Below are 26,025 nucleotides of genomic sequence, written 5' to 3' on the forward strand. Positions count from 1 at the left end.
TGCCCAATTTTTCTAAAACTAGCCAAACACCTCAACTACATTCTTACCTTGTTTCGGATACGGCCGTTTAATGAGCCCCCCCTATCAAAACCGCATGTGTGTGCAAATATGTATGTTAAATGGGAATTGTAGTCCAGTTATTTGGTGTTATGCATTTCGGCCTAAATTTTAAAAAAAAGTGATTAAACTTATATTAAAGCAGCATATGTGAGTTGAACTCCTATCATGTTATCTAGTCCCCTAAGCATGTCCTGCTCTTTGAAAGAAAAGTAGTTTTTTTTTGTATTTTTTTTTTTGTGTGTTTAAAAATCCTGATTTATCTGACACTCTCTCTTGCTTCTGAAGTTACCATGGTAATCCTTTTAGACTGCTCTGGGGAGTGCTCCATCTCGGGCACCTGTACTACACCCGAGGGGTTAGACTGCTCCGGGGAGAGCGCCAGCATTTTGACCTCCACTTTAATATTTGACCGCTTCTATCTCCTGAACGGCCCATCGGAGTTCAGAAATAGAAACCGTGTTGGAAAGGGCGAGAGGGCCTCCCAGTAAAACCAACTGCAAATAAATTTGGGCCTAAATTTAAAAAAGTGATTAAACGTCTATTAAAGCAGCAAGCTCCACCAGAAAGAAGCCTATGTGAGTTAAAGTAAAATCAACTGCAAATAAATGGCGGTCAGTGCAGACGGCTGCTATACATTTTATGGGACCGGCCATAAAAATCAAACTCGGTAGTTAAAGGTGTGGCCCAATTTAGCGGTCTATATTGGGGTTGGGAAACAGCCTAGCTCAGGAGTGGCCAACTCCAGTCCTCAAGGGCCGCCAACAGGTCAGGTTTTCAGGATCTCTGCTTCAGCACAGGTGGCTCAGTGAAAGACCCGAGCCACTGATTGAACCACCTAGGCTGAAGCAGAGAGATCCTAAAAACCTATGGGCAGCCCTTGGACTGCGTTGGCCGCCCCTGAGCTAGCTAGTCTTCAAAAATGTTTGCACTTCTTTATTTATTTTTTGTAATTGTTTAACTTTTCTAAATAAAAGAAATAAATATTGCATGCATACAGATCACTTTCAGAAGGATGGTTTTTGCCTGATTTTAAGAATGCCGCTGCATTGTCAGAAGGGATATAAACCAATTCTTGGTAAATTCACATTGCCGACTTGGCAGCACAATAATTGTGTATGAGACAAGTGGCCTCGTGAATTGACATTGCAAAGACTTGTTTAACACGGCCACTTCTGCAAAGTATTGCAAAATAATCTAGTGCTGTAGGATTTATGACATGTATGTTTTTGAGCTGATGTGGACTTCCAAATTGGTTTGTTATTGTGAAGAAATCAAACTAGCTTGGAGACTGAACGTCACAAAACGTTTGTCAATCGATTTGCTTGAAGCACAAGTAATAGTGAATGGATGTTGTAATATCGCCTTTTCTGCCCATGTTTTGCTTACATGCATCCACGTGTGATGGGGGTTGGTTTGCCTCCTGCCTGCATTGATCTAAATCGGGTGATGTCTTCCAGGTGCTCTTCAGATACTGTAACAAATGTACATGAAAAAAAATCTGCAGATGTGGAGAAAAAAAAAAGGCACCCAAGAATATACACACACACACACACACACACACACACACACACACACACACACACACACACACACACACACACACACACACACACACACACACACACACACACACACACACACACACACACACACACCATTCCATATAATTTGGCCTATTTTATCATTTATTATTAAATGCAGACTGCACCACAATTAATGATCCCTGTAAATTAATGTTTTCGTGGTAGGCAAAATCGGTGTATGTTATAAATATACAGCTCAACTCCGTTACAACGTGAATCCTCTTATAAAGTGATGCAAGCGTCGCTCCCAATTTTTGTATTTATGAATACTTTACAACACGATTTATTGGTTTCTTAAATACTTTGTTGTACAATGCATACAATTACATTATTTCTAACGCGATCCGCTTATAGTGCGATGTGATTCTTTGGACCCCAAAAACAGCGTTACAAAGGGTTGAACTGTATTAGGTCGCGGGCATGGTCAGCGCTGAGCGGCGCTCACAAGTGTCAGTCAGCCCCTGCAGCCGCAATGAGAGCGGCTTTTAGCAGGGGCTCGCGCACGCTCCGCAGGCGTGCAGAAGCGTAGCCGACACTCAAATTTTAGTTTATGCGTGTAGGGCCGGTCACGTGAGCGGTTTGCCCAATGAGGGCAAACCAGCTCCGTGATGTCACTGGCCCGCCCATAGACACGCCCCTGGATGGCGCACGTATTAAGGCCAGGGAAAACACCCGCTTTCCCTCAGCCCCCGCACGGGCTTAGTGTCTATGGACTCAGCCTTAAGAAAGGCGCTAGCATAATGGTTCGTACAGTATTGTCATATGTCAATATTACATTCCAATATATATTTAGTGTGTACGTACTTTCTATATGTAACTGGGCTCTGACTTATTTCTGCTTTATCTCCCTGTGTATATACTGTACACTATATGCATATCCATATGACACTGGAATCGGACGGCACACTTACAATAGTTTCTGCATTTTGGTCTTACAAATGCATTTAATGTGAATTGTAAGGATGCGATGCGACGTTATTTGTTCTGTGGGGGTTTTCAAACTGAAAACGACACCCCACGACAGTGTTGACGCGGCTGCACTTGGAGACAACTGAAGATGTAATTTCAAGCGGCAGCCGCGTCGCGTGTACTTCGCCACACAAACACACACACTTATTATTTTATTTATTTATCGGGTCATTCTGTCTGCTGGGGATGAGCACACCTCGCCCCGCAGACAGAGGCTGACAAACGTGGACGCGCAGTAGCGCAGCAGCCTGTCTGAGCTCAGCCTAACGAAGCCCATGAGATCATACCTTGCGGCAGTTGTGTGGGTGGAAGGGTGTGTGGTTACCAAAGCTCTGCCCTGATTGGCTGATTCCTGGGTGATGTCATGGCATTCTGGGACTTGTAGTTCATGCGTCTGTAAATCCTATGTTATTACAACTCCCAGAAGCCCTTGCAGAGAAGGGAGATCACACAATAAGCGGCAGCCGTAAACACAAGCGTCAGGAGTGAAGGATTTAGGTGCCTGCGGACCAGGATTTCCCCTCCCCTGCAGTTAGGAACCCTTCCTTTTTATATGGGTAACCGGTTACGGGTTAACTTGAGCTGCTGTTTTTACATGTGCAAACCCTGCCTCCCCACTCATGGATGGAACCGTACTCTTATGGAATAGGATTCTTATGTCTCACCTTAGTGTATATTACTCTGAGTAAATGAGACTTTACAGATGTAGCCGCCGTTATTGCAGCGGGAGAAGCGGCCATTGTTTTTGATTAGATTGTAAGCTCTTCGGGGCAAAGACTCCTTTTCCGAAGTGTCACTTTTATGTCTGAAGCCCTTCTTCCCACTGTTATTTGTATTTGTTATTGATATGATTGTCACGTGTATTACTGCTGTGAAGCGCTATGTAAATGAATGGCTACAAATAAATAAGTAAATAAAGCTATATCTACCTACTACATACCAAGCTGCATGAGGAGGCGGTCGTGATATCGTGCAATGTTCCCCACACGAGCACACCACAGGTTGCAATAATGTCTGCATCTGTACTACTACGGGTGTGATTATTAATTTTGTAACGGTTTATTGATCTGGGTTTTTTGTTTTGTTTTTCCGGTTGTGCAGATCAACGGTAGCCAACTTCAGTCCTCGAGCTACCAACCGGTCAGATTTTCAGGATATCCCTGCTTCAGCACAGTCAAATTGAGCCACCTGCACTGAAGCAGGAATTTCCTGAAAACGTGACCTGTTGGTGGCTCTTGAGGACTGCAGTTGGCTACTGCTGGCCTAGATGAATATATTTTGGTTTCAGTGTCTTTCTTCTCTTCTTCCCCCTCCTTTCCCTTACTTCCTCCTCCCCCCTTCTATCTCCTTCCCCAAAACGACACCCCCTGCTTGCAATTCAGGGACAGCCCCCGGTACCTGAGATACCGGTGTAGTTAATTTAATGGTATTACAGCTATGTGACGGCAAAACAAAATTGCTGCCAAATCTCGTATGATCCACGGGCCAATAGGAAGCTTTTAACGTTTATTGGTTGTGGCTTCCTATTGGATGGATGTTTAAATACCCAGGAAGTAACACTAGTAACGAAGACGGAAAGCAACTCGGAGACCGAGAGGGTCACCGGAGCTACAATTATAATGCTGCAACACACTTCATACTTCATTGTATATTGAGAGAACTGTCCACACGCTTTTTTTTGGGGGGGGGGGGGGAGGGGGTGCGGGAGTCTGACTCATTAAAGAATTTGCTTTTCTCCGTATTCTCATAACTGCGTAATGGGTATGGGAATTGCAGTGTTAGTCAAAGCACTCTGCTGTGAGTGTAACACTTCCCTTTGTCATTTCTAATATTTCACCTTTTTTAAATGAAATTACATGGTCCATTTTTTTTTTAAATGTAACAATAATGTTGGTTCTCTGGAAAACAATGCACCATTGTCTCAACATGCTGGCTTCAGTTATAAATTGATCTGGACTAGCCTATAGGGAAAAATCTGTCGGTAACATTTTTCAGCCCTTGTGTTGAAGAGCGAATGATATGTCACCGTGTTTGAGTTAGATGAGAAGACTGGACCCATAAACCTGTAGGAAAAAGATTATAATGGGTAATAGCATTGTCTTAAAATACAACATCAGTTTGAATAAAGATCCCATAAATAAAACATTTTTTTTTCTCTGCACAGTGTTAATAATGTGTCTTGTTACGTAGGGAACATATTGAGTTGGTGGAAGAAGCCAAGAAGATGGAGAGGGCAAAGTTCCACTGCATTCTTCCAGTGTACGGAATCTGCAGCGAGCCGGTTGGCCTGGTCATGGAGTACATGGAGACGGGATCTTTGGAGAAGCTCCTTGCTTCCGAGCGCTTACCTTGGGATTTGCGGTTCAGGATAATTCATGAGACTGCGGTGGGCATGAACTTCCTCCACTGCATGACTCCTCCGCTGCTGCATCTGGACCTCAAGCCGGCAAACATACTACTAGATGGTCATTACCATGTCAAGGTACGTTGCTTTATATGTGCACTCATGCTGGCTACATCCACTTGCTGGCAAAGCCCCCCCTTATACGCTCCTCTGCCAGAAAAGTGGTGTAGTTCCTCAAATATATTATCTAAAATGCGGAAATCAAGGAACTCTAAAAAATGTTCCCCAATTTGTCTCCAGAATCATGAAATTTGAACTTTTTTGGAGCATAGGCCACCTTCTCTTTTGGGAAACAACTCTTTTAAAGTCCATATTAATGTAGATGGGCGGACGGGACACTTTTTAAATGACAATGAAGTTTACCAATTTAACCAAGAATATTTAATGAAGTATAATAATACACTGTAAGCACCTCTGGTAGTAAAGTGCTTAAATTCAGATTTGCTTTGAAATATTCCTAATCAACAAAAATGATAGGTACTCTCATAGGCTTTTAAAAGCCTAACTCCAGCATTTTCACTTGTAACCTCCTGCTTCTGAAAGAACCTCTTCAGTTGATGTATTAGATAATTTTTCTTCATATAATACAGTTATTTAGCGTGTCACTTCTTGTCCTTTTAGAACCAGTGAATTATTATATCTGGATTATAGTATCTGGCCCATGAAGTCTTTTCAGACTCTCTTGATGTCATTCATAATTGGCGCTATACAGGTACATTGGATTAGTAAGACATTTAACTCGTCGTATTCTTTCAACAACCTTTCATTAAGGCTGCGCTTAGAGTGACGGCGACGATGACATCACGCTGCTGTCGCTGGAAAAATCAAATTGAAGTGACTTCCAGCGATCGCAACCAAGCCGTCGCACCACTCCTACTATAAGCACACACGATGACGTCAATACATTTGTTGTGACGCGATGTCGCGACGCAGACACTATAAGCGAGGCTTAAGTCATACACTGGCGATAAAATCAGGCACTCAATCTTATGCACAAGATTACATACAATCATAACATTAAAAAAATTAGAAGGTCAGATCTAGAATAAACTGCACCAGGTTTGTATAGGCAATATTACATTTGGTCATTCTTGAGATCAAAATGTTAGACTTATTGCATGTTTTTCAGAAAAGCAGGATATGACTGCATTTGTCGGTGCTCCAGAAAATGGTTGATGGTGGAAATCACTATTAGTTTGTAACTGTATCGTTACATATTTTGAAGGTCGAGTCACAGACAAAGTGGTCTCCTCCTCCTCCTATTGGAAGTTGTTCAAGGTTCAGGCAGCTGTTGTGGTCCTGGAGAAAAGTAGACCCTGTGGATACCTTCCAGGAAAGCAACAGCAGAGTCCTTCATAGATGAAGTTCTAGTGTCCATAGCTTTCAGAACCTCGGGCTTGCTCTTCAGGTGTGCTTTGGCTGCACAGGAGAAAGGAAGCCTATATATCATAAAGTACATATTTGTGGAAAATACAGTCCAAACTTTTTTGCCCCAAATGGTATACATGTAGAGTTGTTTCAATAGAACTTAATGTACATTGTTTTATTAATGTAACTTTTAATGCTTGTGCTACTCAAGTTTGACAAAAGGCACATCTGTAGACACACAAATCCTCATTCTCGCTGCTGTTTAGTCTTCACAATAAAGATGTATTGTTCAATATCAATTCATCGGAAAAGCACTGCTTGACCTATCCACTGCTGGTGTAATGGAAGTTAATGTTTGTATTGCAGCAAAGTCGTTTTTGTTTTTTTTTTTGTATTTTTTTAGCTGTGTACAGTTCACATGTATGGATAATCTGATTTTAGGAGAGGCTAGCTAAATTAGACTTGTTTACATTAGAAAAGAGCCGTGTAAGAGGGGATATGATAACTATATACAAATATATTCGGGGTCAATACAAGGAATTTTCAAAATAATTATTCATCCCACGGGCAGTACAAACGTCATGGGGTCATCCCTTAAGGTTGGTGGAAAAGAGACTTCACGAACAACAAAGGAAAGGGTTCTTTATAGTAAGGGTAGTTACAATGTGAAACTGCCCTGCAACCTTTCCGGTAAGCGTGAGTGGGGGGACATGACCTAAACATTGACTGGTGCTTGTTGGCTCAGGAGGTCATGTGCCCCTCAGCGCGCCTCCAAAGTCAATTTAATCTGTCTCTGCAGGCGCTCGCGAGCATACGCTCATGGGCGCGCGGTGCGTGGCCGGACAGATTTCAATTGATTGTGCTGACCGCGCCAAGCGTGGTCAGCATCAGCATGGACGCAGCCTAAGGCTGAAGGTGTGGCTCAGTGAATAAAGGCCCTGACTGAAGCAGGGGAGCTTGGTTCAAATCTGAGCAGTTGCTGGCCATTAGATTGGCTTTGGTTTTGATTGTGCATCGCATTTTAGAGATCCTCTTCCCCAACCATCTTATTGTGTGTGAGACCCAGGAAGACCGTTACCCACTCAACATCACGAGCAGCTGGCAGTAGGGTTTTACTTGGACGACTCCACTCCAATATGAGTACTATGAATGATCCTTGTTGGTTACCTGAATAGTAGAATTGGGGAAATCCTTCTCTATGGCACAACCCATTCGCAGTAATGAGAAGTGAATGACTAGAAAGGAATGATGGGAATGCGTTTTGTCCTATGCGGGAATTTACTGTAAAAATATCAATCGGTGGCTACATAATAAAAACTCATGATTCACAGTGTTAATAGAAGTGCAATTGCCTGGTTATTTCATAAGGTAGATTTTGAATTCCCTGCATATTGTATAATACATCAGAGTAGCGTTTCCCATTGGGACGGCAGTGTGGCATGTCTGTTCCTTATAATATAGTCATGTGGTAACACTAGTTTATTTTTGGCAATAGATATGCGTCAAACATCTATGAACCAACCCCAAGCAAATGCACTGGTCCAATCTTTTTTTTATTTGCATATATCATTATATAACTTCTCTAATGCAAGAATCAGATGCGTACGGGGCATTCGTCAGTAATTATATGCCTGACATTTTCCTGTCTCTATAAATGTCTTTTGTTTTCTAGTTTTCACCTCTCTCTTGACTGGTCCGTATTAAATTCCTCGCAGAGATTAGCCTCTTGTGTGGCTATTTTCTCACTATATCATTTGAAATTGAGAAATAAATAAATATACAAAAAAAGTGGGAACGGTAAAAAAAAAAAAAGGATGCAATATCGCTTATTTCTTTAAAAAAAATAAGCTCAGTTCTTATTTGGGTCTTTGTTGCTTATTTGGGGGGAATAGAAGAAAGTGGGAGCTGGAGGTAACTGCTGTTAATCCAGGGATGGGCACACAATTTTACCCAGCCATGTGGAAAATTGGGCAATCCAATTAATATGAAAATGTATATGTGCGTATGCTATAATTATGTTTTTTAATTATTATTAATTAGTTTAATTTTTTTTATTAAAGTAGGGGGGTTGCTCCTTTTTTAAAAGGAACGATAATAGGTGATTTCTCATCCACTGAGTGTTTTTTTTTTTTTTTTGTGCGTATGAAGTCCGTGTTTCTCTTATTTTTTATTTTGGTCGGGCCCCCTATAATAACCAAATCCATACATTTTATATAGATTCCTGAGATATTTGCCTTCTCATTTTTTGCCAATTTTACAGGTCAAGTTTAGCTGGTTTTTCCATTTTCAGAAAATAAGTATATTTTTCCACTTCTGAGATTATTGGTCTATTCTAGCGCTGGCCGTGGGCACAGCACTAGACATGGGATATTTTCAAGCCCCTGCCATTCAGAGTTTGCAATATAATTTTGGTGCCTTGACACAGGAAAATCAAGTGACTTTTCTCCAAATCAAAAGGAGTTTACCCAAGGATTCGAACCGGCGTACCTCAATATAAAGTCGCTGCAGCACCTTGTTTGCGCATAAAAGAGCCTGCTCATGTAACCACTCCTGCCTCTATGGGCACGCTGTACATGGTTCGGAAAAGTAGATTAATTTAGAGTCATTGACGGTTTTTGAACACCAGGCCAACTTCTCTCTGGTACAGTGGCTTCTAAAAACATTTTCTTTTGTGTGAGGTGAAGCTTTTCTTGTGAACAGAATGCCTCTAGGATTACATGTTCAAGAAGGAAAACAATGGCACTAATGGAAAATAAACCCTTTTTTATGGCTAGAAAACCAGCCACATCCCTTCTCTTTAATTTATGTGAGCCTTACAGTTTTGTATTCCCATTAGCCAATGTTGTGCATTTTTGAGGTCTGCTGGTGTGTGTGTGTGTGTGTGTGTGTGTGTGTGTCAACAGGTAATTTAAAGTTCTGTCCCCATAGAAGATTGTTCATATGGGTCACACAAATGGTATCACAATTACTTTAATCTTTGCTTAGTTATTTGTTGTATGTACTTATATTGGCAAAGACTGAGTTTAATTGTAAGTGGTGCTTTGCTGTGGATTTCATGTTTATCATGGTAGGTTACTTTTAAAGCCCCTGTGTCCTCATATACATCGGAGAATGTATTATTGTCATTCTTGTGGGAGTCCAGTTCGACTTTGCAATTATCAAACAATAGTGGTGTTTATCATGACACCCAGAGTAGCACTTGTTTGGCAGATACTGAAACACATAAAACCTGAGGTACAGCGACATACAGATGTTTCCCGTGCTTTATGCTGTTAATTGGGTAAAACAATGATGAGTAATAAGGCTGTGCAAGTGTAGACGGGATAGGACCTAGTAGACGGTATGAAGGTGGTCTTGTAAACCTGGTGACCACAAAATAGCTTGTAGGACTCATCCATTGAAAGTGATCTGGTGGAACACATTTTATCAACATTTGGAGGTTGAGTTCCAACACTGGAAGCTATGGCTCTTGATGCTACATCACAAGAGACTTCGAGGGCTTAAAAGATCATATGAGAGACTATAGAGATGGATCATAGTGATCTAACAGATGTAGAGCTTCACAATAGTGACTGCCCTGTGAGTCAGTCACTAGAGTATAATCTAAGATGGTGTTTTTCTTTGCAACTGATATCCGAATTCCTCATTGTTTGTTTAGATCTCGGACTTTGGTTTAGCCAAGTGGAACGGGCTGTCTAATTCCCATGAGCTGAGCATGGATGGGATCTGTGGGACCATTGCTTATCTGCCCCCAGAGCGCTTCAAGGAGAAGAACAGGAACTTTGACACCAAACATGATGTCTACAGGTAAGGACAAAGTAATGTCATCAGAAGCTAATTTACTGAGGCATACAAATGTCTTGACAAATGATTAATACATGATCTATTGTACTTGAGGGGATGGACATTGCAGGGCAACGTTATTATTTTGGTTATTTGATGGTACTTCAGCTCTTGTAGGTTTTGCAATTGCTGTGAAGTGTCATATATACAAGTCAATAACCATAGTCAAAAATATCCTTCTATAGTCCATTGCATTAATAGGTTTGATTGTGTGTATGTATATGTATATCTATCCCAACTAGTCTGCTTCTTTTCTATTCTGTTACTCCTATTAATATTTAGAATATTGATCCAGGAAGACACCTTATTGCCATTACTGGAGTCGAGACAGAATTTATTTTTCCCCTTATGAGACCTCATTGGATATTGTATTACTGGGGTTCTTTTGTTTGCCTTCCTCTGGATCGATTTGAAGTACAAATATATGACGATCTCAGTCATTTAAATTTAACATCGGTTGAACTCTATGGACATGTGTGTGTGTTTTTTGTTGTTGTTTTTTTTAACCTCATCATATTTGTAACTCTATATTTTAGTTTGTATTTGTTTCCTTGTAAGTTACTTAACTTTTTAGTCCCTGGTCCATCTCCTGCAATTAGAAATAATTTCCAATGGGTATTAATGTTACCCCGCGCCCCTGCACGTTACCCCGTGCCCCTGCACGTTACCCTGCGCCCCTGCACGTTACCCCGCGCCCCTGCACGGTGTTTAAAACCCATGAAATGTTCAAGAAGCATTTCCTCTTGCCCGTTTTTTGTTTATTTGTAATAACTGTAACATTTCCTCTTGCCTTTACGGCAACGCAATTATCTAAGCTGCTGATTTAATCTGTTCTCCCCTGATTAATCGGGAGGGAGATTCTGCTTCCCAGGGCACCCAAGATGGCTGCCTATTTCACAAGAGGAAGTGATGTAGCTTCATAGTTGCTATAACAACCCATTTCATACATTTTAAAAAATCATTTAAAAAGTGCACAAAGAGTGGGGGGGGGGGGGGGCTGGGGAAATGCAGTGCGTGTCATCTAATTACTCGCAACTGATTTAATTTACAACAAAAATAAAGGATTTTGAATTAAATGCTGCATACAATTTCATGGCCTCCAAATTTGCTGTGAAACTGCATTGTATTATTTGCCTCTGTGTCTCGAACTAAAGTCAATACTTCCACGTTTATATCCCTATGTGTGCCTGAGATACACATGCCGAGTACTCGATATTCATGGTGCTTTCCATTTTCTTCTTTTTTTTCACAGTTTTGCAATAGTCATTTGGGGAATCCTCACCCAGAAAAAGCCATTTGCAGGTAAACCTTTTTTTGCCGATGAATAATGTACATACCATTGTTTGCCACCGTGGACTGCTTTCCATCTTCTGTTCTCTCTGAATGAACTGCAATTAAGACAGGGGCCCATATTTACTACGCAGTGCTATGCCATTAGACACCTTCCGGCTGCTGGAAGACGCCTCATCTCCAGCCCAGTGCTGCTTGGCGACTTGTGGCATTGCACCGCTGATTACATCTGGTCGTAGTGAGCTGTTATACACCCTTGCGCCTATGAATATTTCAAAGCAGGGCACGTAGGTACAATGCTACGACTGTCCAAAACTGCGCCCAAGGATGTACATGTACATGCAGATGTAGCCAACAGTATTGCACCCCCTGGCTCGTTGCAGCGGTTTATACGCAACACACCAGCGGGAGAAGTGGTTATTGGTTTAAATCGGCTGCGTGTGGGAAGAAGTCGGGGCTATCGCCCGCAGGAGTGAGCCAGAGGATGCAACAACGTTGCCTGTATCTGTGCCATTCGATTCTAGTGTTCATCATGGTATTGGGACTCTGTTACAGATGGGACTAACCCTCCCCAGTGTTACATTCATGTCCTCCTTCATGCCTATTGTTAAAGTTGAGGTGATTGTTCACATTTCATGGCCTAGAAACCTATCTTTTATCGCCTTAAAACATAGTAACGAGGCTCCCCAGCCAACTTTATAACATACGGTCAAGGTTCGGTTTGGTTTTGCCAGTGATGGGAATATCTATAAAAGCAATTGCATCACCCCGCAAGAAGGAAAAAAATAATTCTCCAGACCTGCAGTGTGTGGTTTAAGCTACGCCGATTACAGCTATACATCTCCAGCCATTTTAAAGCTGGTCTTGTTGGGAGAATGTGGACGCACAAAACACATTTAGTGGTTTTTGCAGTGGGTAAAATACATAAATAAAGTCTCCTCTTCGGAGCTGACCCCCGTTGCTCTCAGCTCTGGCGACCCCTGCCTCTGGGGACCCCCTGCCTCCCGAGGTACTAACCTCTGTAGCTGTTGCCGGTATCTCTGCATAGTTTCAAATTCCTGAGTCACACTGGCCAATAGGAAGACACAAGGGATGACTTTGCGGCTTCCTGTTGGCCCATGGGACGTCTAAACCGCCATATTGTGAATCCACTCGGGGCGCCTACGGAGGCAAGTATCTTGGGAAGCAAGGGGTCCCCGGAGCTGGAATCAGCGCGGTTCTGCTCCAAGACACCCTGCTTCAAACACTTTTTTTTGTTTTTTTGTGTCGCTAGGGGTGCTGCTTTTAAATAACACCTGTTGGAGGCAAGAAGTGCAGGGGTGACCAACTACAGTTCTTAAGGGCCACCATCAGGCAAGGTATTTGGGATATCCCTGCTTCAGCACAGGTGGCTGTCATTCTGATTGAGACACCTGTGCTGAAGCAGGGATATTCTTAACCTGACCTTTTGGTGGCTCTTGGAGACTGGAGTTGCCCTCCCTAATATAGAGTATATAGGATGCAGTGTTGTGAACCTATTTGTGTGAAAAAGTCAAACACTGGTGCAAGCAACGCCAGCTAAATGTAGTGGGAAAATGGCAGGGAGAAAGCAAGTGTTAAAACTAGTCCGGCAGCTTCGCGTGTGTCCGCGTCAGAGTCCTGCGGTGTAGGATGGATCTGTTATAGCCAGAGGCCGGGCAGCAGTAACTGGAATTGACCGCATTGGATATATAAATAACATGCCCCAGGGAATTTTCATCTAAAAATTACATCAACATTCAGGTGGTGTCAAAGGATTTTGATTTATCTTTAAAAGTCTAAGACTCCCGAGCGGCTGGAACATTGAATAAATAATAGAAATCAGGCCGCAGGGTTTCATACTCCTTGTGTTTTGTAGGCAGTTATATCTGGCTCATGTTCTATAAAACAGCTGAGCAGTACAGAAGTGCAAAACTATTTAATGTGCAGGCACAAAATGTAATAAAATCTGCATTTGAAGTTGAGTTATGGACTGCCACTTTACAGCACAAACCTTGTTATTGATCTTACGCAAGAAGGGAAAACGTGGGAAGAGTACCCTGAATTTAGCAGGTTACTGCAGCTTTGTTACTGGGCTTTGTTTCTAGACATGTTTTTGACGTGCTGTATTATTTTTTCGCAGAGGAGAAAAACATCCTGCATATTATGGTGAAAGTAGGGAACGGTCTGCGCCCCGATTTGTCATATATTCAAAGAGCCAGACCTCCGCAGTGCAACAACATGGTGAAACTGATGCAGGAGTCCTGGCACGACAGCCCTGGCAAGAGACCCACGTTTCAAGGTAAGACATAGAACCAGCGCCCAGTGAAGGCGCGATGGTACCGGTGTAGGACATTTGGACACTGTCATTTGAACTACTCCACATATGTCGCCTTGCCACCACCCGCCATCTTTAAATGTCCTTGGATCTCCCCAGCCACAATGCACCTCAATGGGCCTCCATTTGGATTGCATTTTTGAGCGGAGCGCGTCCGTACCTGGGCACCAGCAGGACCCACAGTGCGGCTAACAGGACGCATTTAAAAATTTCCCGCGGGCCACATGGGTGCAGTCAGAGCGGCAGTCGCGTGAGGTGCCTGGCGGCTTGGGAGATCCGATGACCTTTTTAAAGATGGCGGAAGGCAGTGAGGTGTTGGAGTCCTGGTGGCGAGTTGGACGTGGCCAGACGTTCCGTTCTGCCGTGTACTGTATGCAGTGTCTGTGAGCTGGCAATGTTAACTGCCGAAGGCTGAGAACATTATGTTCGAGGTGTGATAGCAGAGACCTATGATTTGGAGACGCTGTTTAAATGGACACTAATCGCTGTGGCATGTTAAGGCCCATGTTTACCAAGTCGTACTATGCTGTAAGACCCTTCCGGAACAGAAAGATACCTGTATCGGCTGCATAGTGTCTTATGACACAGCACCATTTAGTAAATATGGCCTTTTACTTTAAAAAAAAAAACAATATATGGCAAGAAAACGTATTTACTTTTAATGCCAACCCAGCAAGTTCTCGTATTTACATGTTGTTAATCAACACTAATATTTGTCTCGTTGTTTATTAGCCAAAGAGATGGAGTGTAGCAATAAGTAGCAGAGAGCATTTCACGGAACCCAAAGAAATAAACCTTTTATTTTCTCAAGAAAAAGAGGGGGTTACCTTGTAAAAGAAAGCGAAATCAGCTTACTTAAATAAATGCCTCTTTGCCTACAATGTGTTGCTTTCTCTTTAAATACTCTACTGCATCAATCTTTTAACAATGCCTATGGAAGGCGCAATAACGTGGAAGCACGTCGCTGCGGCAGCCAGGGTTCCTGTCTGCGTACAGCCCTCTGCTGTGGTGTAAAGGATGCAGCTGATTGTGGATTGCCTGCATTCCACTGACAAAGTGCAAGTCCTAACAGTGCAGCGATCCTGTAATAGGAATGTTCCTGTTGCACAAGAGTTAATTGCACATCAGACTCCGGCGCAGTGGTTTTGAGGCTGCAGTCCTACTTGGAACCTTTCACATTATTATTATTGTTTATTTGTAAAGCGCCAACATATTCCATAGCGTGGTACAATGGGAATACAGAGGGATACCAATGACTTAAACAGAATGGCATACTATAAGTATAAGGACATATAAGCGCAAAGAAATACGAGGCATTGAGGGCCCTCCTTGTGAGAGCTTACAATCTAGAGCAGGGGTGGTCAACTCCAGTCAAGGGCCACCAGCAGGTCGGGTTTTAAGGATATCCCTGCTTCAGCATAGGTGGCACAATCACAAGTCACTAAAATTGCAGTGAACAACCCCGCTTTCAGCTGTTCTCAGAGAAAGGCCTCAGGTTAGCGAGGTCTTCTGTGAGGCCAAATCTGGTGCAAACACACGTTGAGATCCATCAGAGCAAAGACGGGTGGGGTCCTTTCTTCCATGTAGTAACACAGGAGGGAGAGGGAGTAGGTGTATGATATCTTTTTTATTGGACCAACAAGTAGTTGATATGTTACAAGCTTTCCAACCTCTCGGGGTCCTTCATCAGTCAACCTGCTGAGAGGTTGGAACCTTGTAACATATCAACTGGTTATTGGGCTAATAAAAGATGTCATGCCCCCTACTCCCTCTCCCTCCTTTGAGACCTATCAGAGGAAAACGCCCTCTTAGTTTCTATGGAATGATTATTCTTTGATTAAATCAGGTGCTGTTTTTTTGCAAATGTTTCCCAAGTTTGGAAGACAGTGGACTTTGATAAATTACCCACAAAATACTTTTGGTGACTGCATTATGATTCAGCAGAATAAGTGGAGTCTGTTTACCGCTGAAAGACTTGGGGAATGTGACTGTGCTAATGATGCAAGCAGTGGATTACCTACCACATTAGGCCAGTCAGAGATGTATGTATGTATGTATGTTTGTATCCACAGAGATCAATGTAAGCAGAAGTGTCCGTTTTCATTACACACTTTAATTTTTAACCACATCTAACACATTTTCCTTAAATCTACAGATTTTTTTTTTCTATTGTTTTGATTGAAACTGGGCACATTGTTTCCACCCGGGCAGATTTGGCATGTTCTGATGGCCACAATGTGATGGATATGGCCAACTCTCCCTTTCTAAACAGTTACTAAGCGTAGGTTTCTTCCTCTCCCTCTGTAGAAATTACCTCGGAGACCGAGCTCTTGTGTACGAGGCATGAAGATGAGACCAGGTCGGTGATATGCCACGAAGGGAAAGCCAGAAATTCGCAGGAAGTCCATCCCGAGGTAACGGGTTAAAAATAATAATAATCGGTGGTTGGGTTATCCGTGCAAAGCAGGACATCTAACGTGGTTAATGAATCCAGTGAACCAATTAAAAAAAAAATTGTTCTGAAACTGCAGGATGACTGAGAACCCTGTTCCTCACCCATCCTAAACCTCCTGTAATTCATAAGGTCTGGCGTAAACCCTTCGGGGCACTGTAGCATCCTTGTCAAGCGCTGAGTACTCTGGGCGCTGCATGCATACAGACTTGCAATGTCTGTACCTTTTTGTCCTTTAGCCCTGAATGGGGCTCCTTTCAGCTACCACACATTAGGATCTTCTGTCGTATTATCCACTTGACTAATTCTACTGTATTATTGTTTGTTTGTTTTTGAAGGAATTGCCCACTCAGTCGGAGTCTAAACGCTGTTCCACTCCAGCTTACAATAAGGATTACAGCCTCTCTGAGCTGCTGTCTCAGCTGGATTCAGGAATATCGCAGACCATGGAAGGACCTGGAGACCTCAGCCAAAGTGCATGCGAGACACAGCTGGCATCCAGTGACAAGAGGCTCTCAGGGGTGTCTTCTGTGGACTCTGCCTTTTCTTCTAGGGGTTCCCTATCACTATCCTTTGAGAGAGACTATTCTGTAATTGGTAAGCAATGTTAGTTACTGGCAAATTACCCTAATGGTTGTGATGGCTAGTTACTGGAAGTTACTGCATCTCCTGTTTATTACTCTGCTTCTCAATAGGAGGCTTAAGTTTTATTAAAATTATTTTAAAAAAGTGAGGGCTGACAATTGCTGTTTTAAATAGTCTTATTAGAAGCAGAACTCCCTTTTGTGTGTGTGATCCAGTTACATACGTAGCTTAGTATTATACTGTATTCTTCACATGCAGTTCAAATTACAATCATTTAAAACTTGTTCATCCAAGGGTCTAAAATGCCCTTGTAATACTTTCTCTAACATCTATGCACATTGGTAACAAAAACCGGTTTCCTCACATGTATTCTTTGCAACCCACAGATATTAGCACAACTGATATCCAGAAGAAGAAGCTCACAGACGCCATTGTGGTTGGAGACACCGGGAAGCTGATGAAGATTCTGCAGCCTCAAGATGTTGACTTGGTATTGGATGGAAGATCCAGCCTTCTTCACTTGGCTGTGGAGGCAGGCCAGGAAGAATGTGTCAAGTTGCTTCTGCTCTACAATGCTAGCCCCAACATGACCAATCTGAAAGGTTCCACTCCACTCCACATAGCTGCCGATAAAAAGATGAAGAGCATTGTGGAGTTTATTCTTGGGAAAAAGATCAACATTAACTCCAAGGACGAGGACCAATTTACGGCTCTTCACTTTGCTGCCCAAAATGGAGATGAATCCATCACCAGGATGCTTCTTGATAAAAATGCGTCTCTGAACGAGGTAGACAGTAAGGGGAGAACACCCTTGCACGTTGCATGCCAACATGGGCAGGAGTGCATTGTGCGTATTTTCTTGAGACGGGGGGCGGACATCACTATTAAGGGGAAGGACAACTGGGTATCTCTGCATTATGCTGCATGGCAGGGTCACTTGTCTATTGTGAAGCTTCTGGCAAAGCAACATGGGACCAGCATCAACTCCCAGACCTCGGATGGCAGAACCCCACTACATCTAGCTGCTCAAAGAGGACATTACAGGGTGGCCCGGATTCTTATGGAACTGCAATGTGATGTGAATATTCAAAACAGGCAGATGAAGACCCCTCTCCATATAGCCGCTGAAACGGGTCATACCAGCACAGCTAGGCTGCTTCTTAACCGTGGGGCAGAGATTGATTTTATTACAGCCGAAGGTTACACGGCTCTGGATCTAGCACATCAGAATGGGCATCTTGCCACAGTTAAGATGCTGATGGATGAAAAGGTCAGTGCAAAATGTAAAGACCCATTAGAGGAGGAAACCAATCTGTCACCAGTGGAAAGTGGATCTTCAAGATTATGAGTGGTTTACTTCTGACCGTGTAAAATTTACACTGTAAGTTAAACGCCGGTGTAGATTTTTCTGTCTGAGAACAAGAAGTCACTCCACTTACCGAACTTCTTGTTGATAACCACCTTCTGGATCAAGGTACCAGTGACACTGCAGCTATTGTTCAGCTGCCCCAAAATAACCACTGGCTACAAGTATTGTCCGTATGTTCACATGCACGTCCTGATGATTCCCGGATAAATACAGCGATCTTGTGTACATTCCGCATTCTCTGCCCACACACACAGTTGCTTAAGGCCAAAGTACATGTTTTTACTCTTTAACCTTGTAATGTATTGCCGTTCATGACAGCAGGAGAGCAACCAATTGCCAAACATTAATGTTACACTCTCTGAATTCTGGAGTTATATATAATGAATCTTATTGGATTTTTTTTTTACTTGCGGACTCCAGCTCGAGCTTTGTATATGGGCAGCGTTCTTGTGTTATGCTTCCAAACCTTTCCATACGACCTGGCAAACTTCATATTGTTCAGTTAAGGCAGAGGTTCTCAACTCCCAGTCCTTGAGACTCTCAAACAGGTAAGGTTTTCAGGATATCCCTGCTTCAGCACAGATGGCTCAATCAGTGGCTGTCTTCGACTGACCTGTTGATAGCTCTTGAACACTGGTGTTGAGAACCCCTGATATACCCAATGATGACGCTGTACTGACTGATATATTAATAGGGTAAGGAGGAATCTTCAACTGCAACCTCTATGCTTTGTGTGTCATTACTAATGCAAGCTGTCTCCTTCCTAACACTCGGGGACAACGTAAAGACATCATACTAACTTTGTTAGATTTTTTTTTTGGGCGAAGCACCTCTGGCATATCTAGATTTATTTTTTTTTCCCTTTAACAATTTGTAGCTAGATTTAAAAAAAATAAAAATGCATTAACACTTTTTTGCAAGTGGAGGCTTCCCTGGCACTGTGTATCTGTAATGGAAACCAGGCCATTCTTCAGGAAACCTACAACCTCTGCTCCGTGCCAGAATTCATCCACCCACACACACACAACTCCCTGCTCTGTATTGGTTCTCTGATAAGATCAGGGTGGAATAAGGGTAGAGGAATTGCCTGCTTTGCAAACGCTCCCCCTTTCCGTGGGTAGTTTGTGCTTCATGTCCAAAGAAACTAAATTAGCCACATGTTTGCTTCTAAGTACGTACAGCCACATTTGTTTAAGGAAGCAAATGACATTATTACATTTTACTTTGGGGTTTTTGGTCAGTTGCCAGGGATTGCACCTCTTTTAGAAAGTGGAACTATAAATGTCAAAAAGTAGTGGTTCTCTGGGTGTGTTAAGAAAGCAGTGTTACTCCCCTAGCCCCCATTACCCACGCACTGTAACTGCGTCTGCCTCTTGTAGTGCTCGGACAATCTGCACAGCTGGCTGGAGCCGCGGTCCACACGGCGTTTTGCAGACACCGCTGGCGATGCAGGTGTTCCGGGAAGTTGCATGTCGTGGTTGCAATTCCATGATTGGGTAACTCCATTTGTCACATTACCGACAGATAAAACGAAGCCACACCTTGGTATGTACAGGTGCGCCGACGAGTATTCTAAAACTTGCCTTAAACTTGAAAATCTGGGGCTATCACCAACAAGATCTGGGTACATGCTGCAACCTTTCAGTGACATTTCTGCAGAGACTAATGGCCCATTGGATTAACAAATTGAACGGGACTGCCAGGGACCCCTGCTGTGTTAATCCGATGGGCCATTAGTCTGTCTGCAGAAATGTCACTGAAATGTTGCAGCATGTACCCAGCATGTACCTGGGTCTTGTTGGTGATTGCCCCAGATTTGTTTTAGGGGACTCGTCGGCACTACAGTACACGTCTTATGCCGTGCAATTGGTTTGTGAGGGCACGTGTTCTGTTTGCTATCGCAAGTCCATGGAAAACAATTGTCTCTTTTTTTGTAAGTATAACTGCTACGTGAAACCGATACACATTCGATGTGAATATACTGTGTATATCATATTCTAGCCAGTTGCATATATCCATATGTATCTCTTTCTATGACAGAAAATATTGTGGAACAGTTAGAAAACTGTGTATGTTTTAGTACACCAACGTTCATGTTTTCAACATTGTATTATGGTCATTTTTATCAATAAACTATTTTACTACTGTTCCTGAAATGCTTCCTTTTCTGTTTTAACACTAGAAAAAACGCTATATTTTATGTTGCAATGTGGGATGAGCGATTAAACCTAATGTCGCACACTATTGTATTATACGAGCCAAAAAAAAAACCTGTTTCCACTGACAGTCGAGCCACGGCAACAAAGTTGCTTAGAAAGGCGGCTATTGTCTGTCACAATGATCAAGCGCGGTCTTGAAGTCAAACAAATATGTAAATACTGAAAATCCACTCTCACATTATTGCGACTTGAAATTAAATACGTTTAATATAATAACCCAAATGGGAAAACCGTGTGACAATCCGTTGCAACAAACTATCCAAAAGTACAAAAACACAACTAGTTCTTAAGAAGGCTGTGATGTATGAACATAGTTACATAATAGATGAGGTTGGAAAAATACATCTGTCCATCGAGTTTAACCTGTGCTAAATTTAAATAACGGGTACTTATCTGATGTGTATATACATTATGCTGATCCAGAGGAAGGCAAACACAAAACCCCAGTGAAACATTATCCAATAATGTCTCATAAGGGAAAAATAAATTCCTTCTCGAGTCCTGACTCCAAATATTGCCAATCGGATTACTCCCTGGATCAACATCCTGCCCATGTTTCCTTTTTTTGTATATTCCTGTATACCTTTCATTTCTAAAAAAAGATGTCCAATTTTTTGTGTAAATAACCCTTTCCTTGCTGGTGAAATCTCCTTTCCCCCCCAACCATAAGATTTGATCCATGCACCATCCCGACTCTTGCGTTCTGCTCAACGATACCTTCTCTCTACCCCCTTTGTATCTAAAGCCCTCTCCCGCCTTAAACCTTTCTCACTGACTGCCCAACACCTCTGGAATGCACTTCCCCATAACACCGACTAGCACCCTCTCTATCCACCTATATGTCCCACCTTAAGACTTACTTGCTTAAAGAAGCATATGAGTAGCACCTTGGCTAATACTATACACATGATGCATAAACCTTGGCCCCTTGCAGATGCACTTACATAAATGCCCTCCTACTGTCTCGGTACGTTCTTCCTAACAATTAGATTGTAAGCTCTTCTGAGCAGGGACTCCTCTTCATAATTGTTACTTTTATGCCTGAAGCACTTATTCCCATGATCTGTTATTGGTTATTTATGATGTCACGTGTATCACTACTGTATAGCGCTATGTACATTAATGGCGCTATATAAAGACATGCATACATTTGTACTGCCCTTGGGATGAATGGTTATTTTGCAAGCTCCTTGCGTTGACCCTGACTTTATTCGATATATAGTTCATATCTCCTCTAAGACGCCACTTTTCTAATAGCCTCTCCTCATAAATCAGATTATCTTTAATCAGATTTACTTGAGTAATTTGGTGGCTCTTCTCTGCATTTTTTTTCTAGTACCATAATGTATTTTTTTTGGAGTTGTGCCCAAAACAGTATTCCATATTCAAGGTGTGGTCTTAGTTATGCTTCACTTCCACCCATCCCCCGTTTAATTTGATATCGTGAAAAAACAATATAAAGCCTATTGCGCAGCGAATAATTATCACTGCCCTCTAGATGTCAAAGTAAAGCTACTAGCACCTGGTAAGGCTAGGGCGTTCTGGTGGTTGTAGTGTTTCTGTTCACACCTGTGAATTGGGTACTAAAACAATTGGAGCAGATTAATTGAAGCTGCTATTGCATACAATCCAGATGAATTTTTAAGAATTCTCACTAGGATTCCACATTGACAATCCGGGATGTGGATTTCGGATTCAAACAACTGCACTCTCCCCTCTCTCGGAGTCAATCTGTGCAGATTAATACCAATCCGGATTAATCATTCCCCACGTGGAGTGTCTGTGATAGGAGAAAAAAATTTCAGGAAAGGCGAATTGGCCTTTTTGGGACTGATCCGCAGACCAAAGCAGCCGGCTTGGGTGGGCCCAAATACAGTACGTCAAAAATCTCCATTTAATGACCGTGATTCTATTCTGCGCATCTTCCAGTTGTTTCCAAATCGCCTGCAACTACTAAAACCTGATTCCACTAAGCAAAGAAAATGGGAGAAGCCTGAACAGGAATCATCTGTCACTTACAAGCGTGCGACCTGAATCATTTATGTAACCTTCACATAGTAAAAGAAAAAACCCCACAAAATGCAACCGGTGGCTAAGAATTAAATAACATTCATTTCAGAATTCCAGCCTTAAAACTCAAGTGATGAGTGCCCAACCAAGAATAGCAAGTGCAATAGGTTCAATAAGTACCCTTTAAAAAACAGTCAATAATACTTTACCTCTCATTGTCATATACGATCATTTTAGCCCCCAAGTGGCAAAGCACTTTCAACACCATAAATGTTATATATTTTTTTTTTTTCAATTGAACCAACGCCAACACTGTAAGCAACGTTTTATTAGAGACAATACACTACAGGTGACAGTGATACATGTTCGACAAACCTAGAACCACACAATAGGGAAGGAAGTCCCTGCCCCGGAAAGCTTAATCTCCGGAGTAATTTGTTCTGATTCGTGACGGATCCCTGGTTTTGGAGTGGCGGGGGTTCATAGTGAGGTCACATCCAGTGTGTGCGTTCATTGAAGTATAATTACTAATGCCACCTGCATCTCTGCATAGATATAACCTTATGAAAAGGGAAAGAGAACCTTCACCTGTATTATGCGACGAGCAGAATAAGAGAGATTAGGCCTTTGTGACTTCAAGCTTGAAACAATAAGCACATTCACTGTCTTGTTGACCGAAGAACCTATTTCTGAGCCGTTTATAGCGGGACGTGTAGCTGCTTGTCTGCTTTGCTATGCTGCAAACTCATTTAAATACTGTCCGTGGACGCGTAGGCAGGTTGCAGCAAGCGGCCGTTCCCTGCTCATGTTGGGACACACGTATGCTGCTGGAGGTGTTGGACTTTGCTTCTGCTGGGGTGAAGCTTCAGAGAGCGAGATCGGCTGCGTGAAGAACATTGAATACATTTGCTTTGTACACACAAATATTTGAAGGTGTGCGGCTGATTACGCTGCATTAATTAGTTACTGATTGTGAGCGGATGGCTTTGCATTGACACCAAGGCCTTGCTCCGAAGCGCTTCACATGCCGTAAAGAATAGTGCTACCCTGTATGCACAGGTGGCAAGTTGTGGTTGTGGGTTCAGAGACGGTGAAAGCTCTCAGCCACATTATGCCTTCTGATATTGACCGTTTTTTTCCCCTCACAATTGAGGTATTTTAACCCTGGGAAAGGGGGGCCCACACACATGTTTCTCTAACGTTTATCACAAACCTGGATTACGTGTTTGTATCTGACATTACCACTTCTGCTGGAAGGCTATTGCATGCATTTTATGGGGAGATTTGCTAAACTCCGATACCTTTTTTATCGCACCGCGATCCTACAGTTACTGCCATTCAATCCAATGGTGGTTAAGTCAAGATGGCTGTGTAATAACCCGTATGTGAGCTCAGTGAATCATGGTGTAACTATAACAGAAAAAGTCTTCCCCCCACCCCCCAAAGCCTACCACCACTCCGCTCCAATGCATGACCCCCCTGAAAGATGAGTCCCTGTTGTACCTTATCCATGTCCCGTCCTACCCATGTTTGGGTTCTACACTTTGTCTTTATAAGGCTTTAAACATTAACCCTTCACCAACTCTGTTTTGCTTCTGGACCGTCTCTCTTCGGCCAAGCGTTTTGAATTTGAATCGTTGAGATATTCCTGGATACTGTACTTTCAGCTCTTTGCAGAAGTCCTTCACTACCTGCTCCTTTCTGATGGTATTACATGGAAGTGTACCTGTTCACCCGTAACAATGTCTGCGTGACCTGCACTCTCAGACATAACAAAATGTCAAATTAAATCAAATCAATTATCCATTAGCTATGAATTAGTGAGGCCACTTTAACGCCCAGCATGACTGGGAACGTAGAGAACATTTGTCTGGCCAATCTGCCTTGAAAGGGAGGATTATACGTGTTTAGTCACCAACACCTGCTTCACCGCACAAGTCCGAGCAGGCAGTGCGGATTGCTCACCACCCAAAGTCAAAGGGTTTGCCTGAGAACACATCTCGAGTCTCCCAACCAAGTGTATTTTTTTTAACCACTTCACAGCCAGCAACACAATACGTATGAAGTTACCCTTCAGTTGTACCTAATGAAGAATAACTGAACCTGTTGTACCCGCTGTCTTAGTCATGCTCTCTGAACCAAGGTACTTACAGGTACTGCTTCAGCGTCAGACATCTTCCAGCAGACCACTTATAGCAGTGGTTCTCAGGCCTTTCCTTGGGGGGGGCCCACGGGCTAAACCAAGTTTTAGGAATAACCAATGCATTTGCACACAGGTGAATGGACCTAATTTGCATGTGAATGGAGCATTGTGAGAAAACCACCCAATCTTTATTTGGCTCAGGGCCCTGAAGAGAGGTTAGAGAAGCACTGTCTTAGCACAGGGGTGCCCAACAGGTCAGGTTTTAATGGTATCCCTGCTTCAGCACTGGTGACTCAATCAGTGGCTCAATCAGTGGCTCAGAAGCAGGGATAGCCTTAAAATCTGACCTGTTGGTGGTCCTTGAGGATTAGAGTTGCCCACCCCTGTTTAGGGTGTATACAATTCAGAGCAAGGACTCCCTTCTCACAGGGTATGTTAGATGCACTCGCCACAGTTCAGCATTAACATTGGTCTCTCTCTACATTTTTGGCACTAGATCAATGGGAGACTTCCCTATCGGAGGACCAACTTTAATATGAAGTAAGAAAATGTAAACTAAATAAAAGGGAACTAAAGAAACTTAAAAGTCTTAATTTACAGTGTTCCCAAAATAACTTTTTAAAAAGAAATCTATTAAAAAAAAAAAAAAAAATGTATGAGTCACTAATGTAACCCACTAAAGGGGCAGGCCGTCTTAATACCAAAATAAAATGATTAATATGGTAAACTAAGTTAAATGACTCCTTTCAGAAAAAAAAAAAGACAAGTAAACATTTCAAAAGTTATGTTTGAAACACTTAGGCACATATTTGCTAAGCAGTGCTACGCCATGAGACATCTTTTAGTAAATATGGAGCATACAAGTGAATAGGCAGTAAGGGGTCTGTAAGGTAGGTGTCTTATGTCCCTTAGTGTTCCCGTGGTATCCAAACGCTTCAGATAAGTACATGTGTAATTGCTTTTTTAAAATCTGCCTTCTTTGTAAAGCAATAATAAACCCCAACCTTACTAGTTAGGAATTTTTTTTTTAAAGTAGAACCACAAATTTTTTTTAATCGAAAAATCTCAACAAAAAAAAAGTAATTTTTTTAACTTAAGTGTGATTTAACCCCTCAATGGGACCAGATTACGTTGAGAAGTTATTTCCTTTATTTTTGCCCATTATGTAGTATTTTCCCTGTTAAAGGACCAACATTTACAAAATCCAGTAACACATTTAAAGGGTTACATCTGCGTGTTTTTTTTTTTACTGAAGTTTGACACCTTTTGAATAATATATATATTTTTTTAAAGTTCTACTTCAAAACTGGATGAACCAACCACATTTGATCATAATAACTACTGATAAGATCTCGTTAAATGTAACATAAATAATAATTGGATCAGCAGTGCTCT

The 26,025-nt window shown here is 42.3% G+C and overlaps 1 protein-coding gene across 1 annotated transcript in view; it reads left to right on the plus strand.

Moving 5' to 3' along the window:
• RIPK4 (receptor interacting serine/threonine kinase 4) overlaps positions 1–20,407 on the plus strand; it is a 31,736-nt gene extending 11,329 nt beyond the window's left edge. The window contains exons 2-8 of the mRNA XM_075593700.1: positions 4,803–5,094; positions 10,043–10,191; positions 11,480–11,529; positions 13,658–13,816; positions 16,160–16,266; positions 16,643–16,901; positions 17,276–20,407. Coding sequence (XP_075449815.1) covers positions 4,803–5,094; positions 10,043–10,191; positions 11,480–11,529; positions 13,658–13,816; positions 16,160–16,266; positions 16,643–16,901; positions 17,276–18,237 — 1,978 coding nt within the window. The 3' untranslated portion in view covers positions 18,238–20,407. The remainder of the gene's footprint in view (positions 1–4,802; positions 5,095–10,042; positions 10,192–11,479; positions 11,530–13,657; positions 13,817–16,159; positions 16,267–16,642; positions 16,902–17,275) is intronic.
• Positions 20,408–26,025: the final 5,618 nt, after the last annotated feature.

Source organism: Ascaphus truei, chromosome 3, assembly GCF_040206685.1.
Source record: "Ascaphus truei isolate aAscTru1 chromosome 3, aAscTru1.hap1, whole genome shotgun sequence".
In the NCBI taxonomy this organism is placed as follows: Eukaryota; Metazoa; Chordata; class Amphibia; order Anura; family Ascaphidae; genus Ascaphus; species Ascaphus truei.